Source organism: Quercus lobata, chromosome 10 (genome assembly GCF_001633185.2).
Source record: "Quercus lobata isolate SW786 chromosome 10, ValleyOak3.0 Primary Assembly, whole genome shotgun sequence".
NCBI lineage: Eukaryota > Viridiplantae > Streptophyta > Magnoliopsida > Fagales > Fagaceae > Quercus > Quercus lobata.
Window position 1 is genome coordinate 992,387 of NC_044913.1, and position 10,863 is coordinate 1,003,249.

At 41.0% G+C, this 10,863-nt stretch overlaps 1 protein-coding gene across 1 annotated transcript; it reads left to right on the forward strand.

Annotated features, from left to right (window-relative positions):
• Positions 1–6,138: 6,138 nt before the first annotated feature.
• Positions 6,139–9,713, forward strand: LOC115962812 (mitochondrial phosphate carrier protein 3, mitochondrial-like). Its single transcript, XM_031081686.1, has 6 exons — positions 6,139–6,638; positions 7,709–8,070; positions 8,168–8,211; positions 8,687–8,901; positions 9,003–9,127; positions 9,274–9,713. The coding sequence occupies exons 1-6, from the start codon at positions 6,288–6,290 to the stop codon at positions 9,335–9,337; spliced, it is 1,161 nt and encodes a 386-aa protein (XP_030937546.1). The 5' UTR covers positions 6,139–6,287; the 3' UTR covers positions 9,338–9,713.
• Positions 9,714–10,863: the final 1,150 nt, after the last annotated feature.

The following is a 10,863-nucleotide window of genomic DNA, read 5'->3' on the forward strand; positions in this document are numbered from 1 at the left end:
CTCATGTCCTCCATCTTCTTCATTGATTTCTTCCTTACTATTTCCTTCTCCTTCATCTTTTTCCAAAGAAGGTTCTTATCGTAATATGAGCAGTATTGAGGCAGAGATTGGAGAGACTTTGAAGACGAGTTTAAAAGACGCCTGACTGTTTACTTATCTGTACTGCGGATGTTATCGTTGCTTAGGCAGTTCACATTTTGTATAGGCTTGTTTGAGCCCCTCTTTGTACGTTGTAATAATTTTTCGTATTAATAAAAATTGTTGTTATTTTATTTCGCATGTTCTGTCTCTATGCTTTTTTTTTTTAAATTTGCAAACGCTGTTCGGCACAATAATATAGCATTTAAATCGATGACAAATAAGGCCAAAATACTCGCTGATAAAAAGATGTCACCATAACTTTAACAGAGTTGCTTGACATAGCAATGCGTACCTGTGAATAACGATACTTGCCCGAAACAATGCTGGGATTAGAACTGGATGCTCTATGCGGTGTAGGAAGTAATCATTCAAAGACATATCATCCGCCAAAATGAACAGCCCCCTTAGGCTACCGAATAGTGGAGTGTCCCACCATCATCCTAACACTTTTATCGGCCTTAACATTTTACAGTATTTGAGCCGGGGACTTTCCCATCCGAGCAGTTGGTTTCCCCATAGGCTTGAGTCCGAGGACCATGCAAGGCCTTGGTTTTGTATAAAACTTGTAATTTTTTTTTACTCGGTTTCCCCGTAGGCTTGAGTCCGAGGACCATGCAAGGTCTTGGTTCTGTCCAAAACTTGTGATTTTTTTTTTTTTTTTACTTGGTTTCCCCATAGGCTTGAGTCCGAGGACCATGCAAGGCCTTGGTTCTGTCCAAAACTTGTGATTTTTTCTTTTTTTTGTACTTGGTTTCCCCATAGGCTTGAGTCCGAGGACCATGCAAGGCCTTGGTTCTGTCCAAAACTTTTGATGATTTTTTTTTTTTTTATAGGCTTGAGTCTGAGGACCATGCAAGGCTTGGGTTCTGTCCCTGGGCCCATATGTTGAACGGGCCTGGGCCGCGAATTTACTGGGTCCACAAATTAAGAGGTATTTCCGTAGTCTTTGATCACGCGGTACTTTTTGGCGTCCCAGTGTTCGAGGTGCGCCTTCTCGAGACTCCTTTAACCTCAAGGTTGCAGATGACGTTGGAAATTGAGCCAGAGACATTTTGTCTGTAGCATTCCTTGGGACGCTACGTGAATTAAATGCCACCACCTCATCTTTTTAAATAAATAAGAGAGAAAGTTGCTTTACCTACGCACAAATCCTTCAGTTTCCTCCCTTAGCACATCATGTTTGAGGCGAGGGTTGGGGAAAAAGAACTCTCTCCGCCACAGAGGCACCGTGTTCTCCTGAGACTCAAAAGAGTGATGTACGGGCAAAGGAGGCATAAATTCAAGAGAATATTCCAGTTCGATAGAGGGGAAAGGGTGTTTCTCCCTCTTTTAGTCAAAATCCGAAGTAGGTTCTATTCATGCCAGAATTTTGGTGTGTCAGAAGAAAGATTCTCCGCCACCAGCGCCTCTGCCTTGTCGCAGGCAAACTTTTGGTGAAGGCTCCTCAATTTCTGGCTCCCCGCATCTTCCCTTCAGAGGTGTGAGGCTCAAGTTGGGTTCTTTTGCTGCCTGAGTTACGGGCGTGCAAAAGCATTGAGGAGGAATAAGGTCTCGAAGCAGTAGCCAACCTCTCCTCTGTGCTACCTCCTCGGCTTTATCTTCACTCTCTTGTATTTTTCTTTACTTACGTAGTTAGCTTTAATGTAAGCTTGTTTCAGCTTTTCATTGTACACTGTACTGTTCCTTTGTCTTAATAAAAGATAAGTTTATTTCTTTATACATACTTTTCTTCTCTGCAACAACTACTTTGTGCATGAATATTAAATGTAAGCTTGCCCTTAATGATATTCCGGGCAGAAAAATGCCTTAACGCAGATTCCTACCAGTTTAAACTCACAAATATTATCAAGTATAATAAGGGTAAGCCTTAATAAATTAAACTCTTGGAACTAACCGGGATAACCGCTGAGTACTGCGCGATGCATGCTAGACCAATGTCCGAGAACGATAAACTCGAAATAATTCGTCCGAGAGGGTGGCCGAGTAGCGAGGGACTTTGATTGTGTTTTTGGGTAATATATTGCACTATATCACATCAATCCCTTTGGTGTTGGGGATCCGAGGGTAGACTGGGGGATCCATGCAGTTTTAGGGATCAACCCAACTGTTAACGGGGAGTTCTCCTCGGATGGATTTTAATGTTCAAGTAACAATTTTTCTTTTATGTACTTGGTTTCCCCATAGGCTTGAGTCCGAGAACTACGCAAGACCTTGGTTCTGTCCAAAACTTGTGGATTTTCTTTTTTGTACTTGGTTTCCCCATAGGCTTGAGTCCGAGGACCATGCAAGGCCTTGGTTCTGTCCAAAACTTGTGGATTTTCTTTTTTTGTACTTGGTTTCCCCATAGGCTTGAGTCCGAGGACCATGTAAGGCCTTGGTTCTATCCAAAACTTGTGGATTTTCTTTTTTTGTACTTGGTTTCCCCATAGGCTTAAGTTCGAGGACCATGCAAGGTCTTGGTTCTGTCCAAAACTTGTGGATTTTCTTTTTTTGTACTTGGTTTCCCCATAGGCTTGAGTCCGAGGACCATGCAAGGCCTTGGTTCTGTCCAAAACTTGTGGATTTTCTTTTTTTGTACTTGGTTTCCCCATAGGCTTGAGTCCGAGGACCATGCAAGGCCTTGGTTCTGTCCAAAACTTGTGATTTTTTCTTTTTTGTACTTGGTTTCTCCATAGGCTTGAGTCTGAGGACCATGCAAAGCCTTGGTTCTGTCCAAAACTTGTAGATTTTCTTTTTTGTACTTGGTTTCCCCATAGGCTTGAGTCTGAAGACCATGCAAGGCCTTGGTTCTGTCCAAAACTTGTAAGATTTCTTTCTTTTTTGTACTTGGTTTCCTCATAGGCTTGAGTCTGAGGACCATGCAAGGCCTTGGTTCTGTCCAAAACTTGTAGATTTTCTTTTTTGTACTTGGTTTCCCCATATGCTTGAGTCTGAGGACCATGCAAGGTCTTAGTTCTGTCCAAAACTTATAAGATTTCTTTCTTTTTTGTACTTGGTTTCCCCATAGGCTTGAGTCCGAGGACCATGCAAGGCCTTGGTTCTGTCCAAAACTTATGATTCTTTCTTTTTTGTACTTGGTTTCCCCATAGGCTTGAGTCCGAGGACCATGCAAGGCCTTGGTTCTGTCCAAAACTTATGATTCTTTCTTTTTTGTACTTGGTTTCCCCATAGGCTTAAGTCCGAGGACCATGCAAGGCCTTGGTTCTGTCCAAAACTTATGATTCTTTCTTTTTTGTACTTGGTTTCCCCATAGGCTTGAGTCCGAGGACCATGCAAGGCCTTAGTTCTGTCCAAAACTTGTAAGATTTCTTTCTTTTTTGTACTTGGTTTCCCCATAGGCTTGAGTCCGAGGACCATGCAAGGCCTTGGTTCTGTCCAAAACTTATGATTCTTTCTTTTTTGTACTTGGTTTCCCCATAGGCTTGAGTCCGAGGACCATGCAAGGCCTTGGTTCTGTCCAAAACTTATGATTCTTTCTTTTTTGTACTTGGTTTCCCCATAGGCTTAAGTCCGAGGACCATGCAAGGCCTTAGTTCTGTCCAAAACTTGTAAGATTTCTTTTATGTACTTATCTATTTTTCGACCGTAAGCCCCTATACCAGGGCGGGGGGAGTTGGCTTGTGGCCAAAAGCCCCTAGAGCTACCCGCGCCGTTGGCACCGCAAGGCATAGCCCCTAGCAGAAGTTTATGTCGGAGCAACCGCTGTGTGTTGCCGGAGACGTAGGAAACCTCACGAACCTCTGCTTGCTAGAGAGTCGACTCCACCGCCACCCGCGCCAACGCGCAAGCCCTTCCCACAGACGGCGCCAATTGTAAGGACACGATTCTTTTGCGGCCCAATAATGATGTTGGGCTCGCACGTGAAAGATCCCTCACAATATGATTTGTAGAGAGTGGGCTTGAAAAGCTAGCCGTTGGGCACGGGGCGATATTCCAGTCTTGATTTTGGAGGAATTCATGTTGAAAAAGGAGTTGGGCCTGAACATTTAAGCCCTACGGCGTCGCATCCTATGGGGTTGGACTCCTCGGACTTGATCCGAGGACCATTAAGGTCTCACCCCGGTTACCCAACGATGGGTTTTTTCTGTGATTTCAGGTGTTGTTGAGGTGTTTTCACCCCTGTAGTCCTTTTATCTGGAGGTCAGATGGGGGTTCCCTTTTAGATTTACTTACTTTCTTCTTTTATACTCGTCTGCGTTAACTGTCCTTCGTCCACGTGTAGGGTCAACCTTTACAAGACTGATATTTGTCCCATCAGTCTAATCGCAGAATTGTTGGGGATGATTGATAAGGTTGAAGAATACGGCTCTGCTAGGTGCAGAGTCTTATCTGGGAAGGGTCATAAGGGTAACTTTCCCAAGATATTTTAGGTCTCTTTTCAAGTTTAGTCCCATACCAGTTTTACCCCTTTATTCCGGTGGGATTTTGGATCTGCCGAGGACTGAACTGTCCTCGGCTGTATTCCAAAACAGTCTTGTGCTCTATGTTATTGGGCTTGGGCCATAGCTCTCCTCGGCTTGGGCCATAGCTCTCCTCGGCTTGGGCCTTCGGACTCTCCACGAGCAAATGGGCCTGACCCATAGATTATTGGGCCCCACAACAATAGTATTTCAAATTTATATTGTCTGCTTCATGATAAATTTTCCAAAATGCCAATTACTTTTTTTTTTTTTTTTTTTTAGTTTAAGGGAGAATTGAATCCAAATCTTTTTTATAGTCTCTTTTTTTTTTTGGGTGAGAGTGTTATATTGTCTATTTTATATTTTAAGCATCCGCATTTGTGGCATGAAATTGTTAAAATACTATTTTTGGCAACACAATATACAAAAAGCATGCTCCATTTGGCGGTGGTATAGGTAAAAAATTTAACTAATCAGCTATAGTGTAGCTCAAATAGTAAAGCAACATAATATAATTTATGTGGTGGTAGTTGTGGTTGTGGTTGTTGTTTATTATAGTAGATATATTATTTTATTGTGTTATTTACATTATTTTAATGTATTAATTACTAAAATAAAATCATTATGTAAGACATTTTGGTTGTGTTTGGTTGCCGTAAAACGTTTTCCGGAAAATACATATTTTCCGGAAATGCTAATTTCCGGAAAAGGAAAATATTTCTGTGTGTTTGGTTGCATTTCAAAAAATTTTCCGAAAAATATTTTCTGGTGTTTGGAAAAGAAGAAGGAAAACACAAATCCAGAAAAACACAAGCCACAACCCAGAAAACACGAATCCAGAAAACACAAATCCAGAAAACACGATCGCGATTCGAGATCGCGATCTCGCCGGCGCGATCTAGCGAAGGCGAGATCGCGATCAACGTCGCGATCTCGTGACGGCGCGATCGACGCTTCGCGAGATCACGCCGTCGATCGCGATCTCGCGAACGACGCTTCGCGAGATCGCGCCGTCGATCGCGATCTCAATCCGGCGCGATCTTGCGAAGGCGAGATCGCGAGCGACGGCACGATCTCGCAAAGCGTCGATCGCGGTTGTCGGACTGGTCTTCTCCTCTCGCGCGCGCGGACTAGAGATTGGCGCGGACTGGAGCTCGGACTGGTATTCTCCTCTCGCGCACGCGCGCTCTCTCTCTCTCTCTCTCTTTTTCGGGAAATCCTTTGAAGTGAAAATGAAGGGAGAAATTCATTTCCGGGTCAAAGGGGAAATTTGTGGTCAACCGGAAATCATTTTCCAGAAAATAATGTTTTCCGTGACAGCCAAACGCATGCATTTTCTGGAAATTGATTTCTGAAATTGGTTTTCACCCGATTCTAACACAGCCTTTGTAAAATGGAATGATAAAATAAATAAAGAAGGCACTAAAAACTAGTAATATTTTTGGCACCAAGCTCTAGTTTGATACAAGAAATAGCTAAAAAAGGCAAGTGTTATTTACTTAAAAAAGTACTAATTAAATAAGGAAGGTCAAAGATTAGCAAGAAAAAAGGAAGAGATATAAAAAGCGCGAAAAGTTTGGGAATCATTTCATTTCCTCACTGTTGCCTGCGCCCATAACCACCCATTTCCCATTTACCTCGCTCTCTTACTATTTCTCACTCTCTTTCTCAAAATCAAATAACTCAAAGACTTTCATACACACATTTTTAGAGAGAAAGAACCAAAGAAAGAAAAGAAAAAGAGAAATGGAAAAAGATTCTCTGAAAGCTGGCACTGGCAGAGCTATGATCCCGAGCTTTCTTTACTCTTCGTCGTCTTCTTCTTTGTCCAAAAGACTCTTTGATTTGGACACTCTCACTCGCTCCACTAACCTTGATCATCATGATCATGGATCATCATCATCATCACCGTCCATTTCATCATTATCGTCGACGAAGACGACGACGACAAGGAGCTTCGTGATTCCGGCGCCGAATGAGAAGGTCAGGATGTACTCGCCGGAATTCTACGCCGCTTGTACCGCCGGCGGAATCCTCAGCTGCGGTCTCACTCACACCGCCGTCACTCCTCTCGATCTCGTCAAGTGCAACATGCAGGTCTGCTCCTCTCTTTCTCTCTCTCATTCCTAGCTAGTCGATCGCTTTCATTTCCTTCATTTTTAGAATCTTTATTTTCTTTATTTAACCTTGGTACTCTAATTTAGGTTCACTGTAAAATAAGTGCTTGGTAGAATGTGTAACCGTAAAGTTTGATCGCGAACGCGAACCGTTAAGCCGAACAATGTTAGCTCTCTCTATCATGGTTTTGTTTATCATTCAATCATCACACACAACTTTAATGGTTTACTAGTAAATATGGTCATTGTACTCTTTTTTAAGTGAATAATGAAATGCTGAGTCATTCATATATAAGAGACTAAAGTTGAATCGAGCTCATATTTTTTAAGGGGAAAAAATGCACGTAAGAAATGGACGGAAAATAATAATGTATAGAAGATAAGCTAATGGACTAAATTATTAATATTTTAAAAATTGAAAGGTCCAAAATCAAACGTTTTAAAATCGGGAGACCAAAAATTGCAATTTATTCGATATGAAATGTTTATGAATGATGATATTGATTGATTGAAATGGGTGCACTCATGATGAATACGAAAGTGATGGGAAATTGCAAAAGCGAATTTTTGTATTTGGAAATTGGAATTGATGTTTTTTGTGAGCTTGAAATGGTTTTGATTTATCAATAGTAATATATGTAATGGTTGTTTAAGTATTTTGGTTGGTGGATTGAAAATTATGCGTTGAACCCATCAAGGTTTGCAGAGAATTTGTTTTCCTCTCAACTTTGAAAGTGTGGCTCTTTGTCCCGTTCAACTTTCAAAAGGTGGCTGGCTAAGGCCATGGCTCTTTGCTGTTTGTGGGGTCAGTGGGGTTGAATTGTCCAGTTTATGTGTTTCTTTATTCATAATATTTGGTACATTTTTAAAAAAATGGTAACACACTCTACTTGAAATGATACATATAGGAAATAGTGGATCCCAATTAGTTGCAAAGGATGATTCATAAGTTAGAATTAAGGCTTACTTGACTTGGTTGAGTGTGTGTGTGTGTGTCCACGATTCTCATTGGACGAATTGAATTAAGATTGATGTTTTCAAGGTTTGCAGATTGACCCGGCAAAATATAAGAGCATCTCATCTGGATTTGGAGTTTTGTTCAGGGATCAGGGAGTTAAAGGTTTCTTTAAGGGTTGGGTGCCCACTATGCTTGGTTACAGTATGCAGGGTGCCTGCAAATTTGGATTTTATGAGTTCTTTAAGAAGTACTACTCAGACATTGCTGGGCCTGAGTTTGCAGCCAAGTACAAAACCTTGATCTATCTTGCTGGTTCAGCATCTGCTGAATTTATAGCTGATATTGCCCTCTGCCCCATGGAGGCCGTGAAAGTTCGTGTCCAAACTCAGCCTGGGTTTGCCAGGGGTTTGTCTGATGGATTTCCCAAGTTTGTCAAGTCTGAAGGAACCCTCGGGTATGACACTTGTAGCAAAAAAACAAAAGGCATTGTTATGTAGTAACTATTACCCTTTTTTGTAGTTCTAATTTGATTGATGTTTTTGAATTTTCAGATTGTACAAAGGACTTGTTCCTCTATGGGGACGTCAGATTCCATGTAAGTTGAAGCATTTCCATCAGCTCATGTTACTTGTCTTTTGGTGATATACTTGGTATTTTCCGAGTCTGAAAGAGAGCTTTTATTTTCCGAGTCTTTAGACATTCTGAAATTTAAATATGAAAACAAAACTTTGATGCTCTGTGCAACTACATAATCCAATATTTGGTGCTATGATTTGATTAAAATTTTTCTAGTTATCTGGTTTTAGAAACATTTATGGCTGTTTATGTACTAAACATTTGCCGTTAACCAATTTATGTGCCTGTGATGCATGAACAATGAGGCAATTGAGGCATGATTATTGTGTGAAAAGTGTCCAGCTGTACTGCTGTAGAAGATTGAGTTTTTATTTGTCCTTTTTTCTTTGGCTATATTAATCTACACTTACGTAATTGGTTAATTGTTGGAGGAATTGAATCTTCTTAATTCCTTTTGTTTGGTGGTTTTTGATCAAAATGGGTGTGTTCTGCAGATACCATGATGAAATTTGCATCCTTTGAAACTATTGTGGAGATGCTGTACAAGTATGCCATCCCAACCCCAAAAGACCAGTGCAGCAAAACTTTGCAGCTTGGGGTGAGCTTTGCCGGTGGATATGTGGCTGGTGTCTTTTGTGCCATTGTTTCGCACCCCGCTGACAACCTGGTGTCTTTCCTTAACAATGCCAAGGGTGCAACTGTTAGAGATGTGCGTGAATTCTTTGCATAGTACTTCATGGACTCACACACCAATATATATAATCTTCATTCTCCTATGCTCACTTTCTTTATTGTATTTGTCTATTGCAGGCCGTGCAAAAGCTAGGGTGGTGGGGTCTTTTCACCCGTGGCCTTCCTCTTCGTATAGTCATGATTGGAACCCTCACCGGAGCCCAGTGGGGAATTTATGATGCTTTCAAAGTTTTTGTTGGGCTGTAAGTTTCATCTCTTTTTGTATCCATAGATTAATTTTTTATTTGCTTGGCAACATTCCTTATGGTCTCTAATATGCCTGAATAGTTCATACGTAGGAAGTTCACTATTTATGTTTGTACAATCATGACACTTACTGTTCTTACAGGCCAACTACTGGTGGTGTTAGTCCCCCTCCTGCTCCTGCTGCCACTGTTCTTGCAACGGCGTGAATTTAGCTGATGGTCAATAGACACAAATGTTAAGAAAGGCATTTTATCTTCTTTTTGATGGATTAAATAATATTAGGGTTGCTGATGCCTGCTATGAAGGCATTTTTTTCTTGGTGGGAATTGTACTCTATTCTAGAAGCGGATTTTGTTTGCGTTCATGTTCTTAGTTCTTACTGCCTCGTTTGATTCTTGAGGGGATGGTTTTGATTTCATCCTCCAAACCAAAAATATCCATTTGGTTTTTGGTAATTTTAGGGATAAATTTCCCCTTGGAGGTGTAGCGCATATCTAGCAGCTTATTGCAGATTATTTGCAATGCTACTCTATTTTTGATCAAATGAACAGTCTTTATGAATGCCAAAAAAAAAAAAAAAATGAACAGTCTTTATGAGTGCACTTGCATACGACTTGTTTGACTAGGGACTTGGTAAGTGTGGTGGGCCTTTTTGGTTATATCGGGTTGGGCTGCCTCTTTCGGTACTGGGCCCAAATATTTTGAGTAAGGAGTTGAGACTTATCCAACTGCAACTCAATTTGATCCGGCTTGTGCACAAACTATGTTTCGTTCGCCAGGAGCGCACTTGCGACAGACAGAGTTGTTTTAGATGAGTTGTGACAGACAGATATGATAATAATAAGACAAAAGAAAGTACTTTGATTTCTTAATTAAAGTGAATAGATAATCCTTAATCAAAAAAAAAAATAATCATAGTTTAACAACAATTACTTTTATAAAGAAAGTAAAGGGAATAAGTGGGTAGTATATGAGTTAATTAAAAGAAGAAAAAAATCAGATTAAATCTGATCCGCATGACCAAAACCAGAGAGGGAAGAACGCCTTTTCTCAAAGTGAATAACCTCCCAGGAAAATCCTGTAGTGGAAATTAATCACTTTGAGGGAAGCGAACCTGAATGGTTGGTGCACAAGAGAACTCTTTGTTTCCGGCAGAGAGCAGGACTTTGAGAAGGAAAGGAAATTAACCTATTGGTGCATGCCTGCCACTCTAACTCTCTATCTTTTTCTTTCCTTCTCTTCTAATATTCCCTTTTTCTTATCTTTTTTCTTTCTTCCTCTTTTTCTTAATACTTGTTTTTTATTTCCTAGTTTTCAAATTCCTAATACAGTGGTGCTTGTGTCATTTTTTCCTATACACGACAAGGGCCTCTTTTTATAGTGCCTGCTGTGATCGGATTTTACTATTTTAGCCCTTAACCACCTTTGTCTGGTTTGAGAGTACTTGTCGACCATCACTGGTCTGTTTGTGTGTCACTCCCCATCGCCAGATAAAAGAAAATTATTTTGTTTGTTTGTTTGTCATGGCACCCTTTCCTGCTATGGTGTGGGTGCCTTCTCTCCCTATCCCTCATGGCATGCACTTAGTGGTTCCAACTCAGCTTTACTTCTTTTTGGTGGTATGTCATCCCCAGCAGGACACTCCCCCCAAAAAAGCCCGAGCAAGAACCTCAAAATAGGTTTTTCCCCTCTCCCCACCGCTAAATTATGCCTTCTTACCTCTGACCCATGA

Coding starts and splice junctions, on each gene's coding strand:
- LOC115962812 (XM_031081686.1), top strand. CDS start 6,288: ATGGAAAAAGATTCTCTGAAAGCTGGCACTGGCAGAGCTATGATCCCG. Junction 6,639..7,708: donor TCGTCAAGTGCAACATGCAG/GTCTGCTCCTCT, acceptor CAAGGTTTGCAG/ATTGACCCGGCAAAATATAA. Junction 8,902..9,002: donor AGGGTGCAACTGTTAGAGAT/GTGCGTGAATTC, acceptor TGTCTATTGCAG/GCCGTGCAAAAGCTAGGGTG.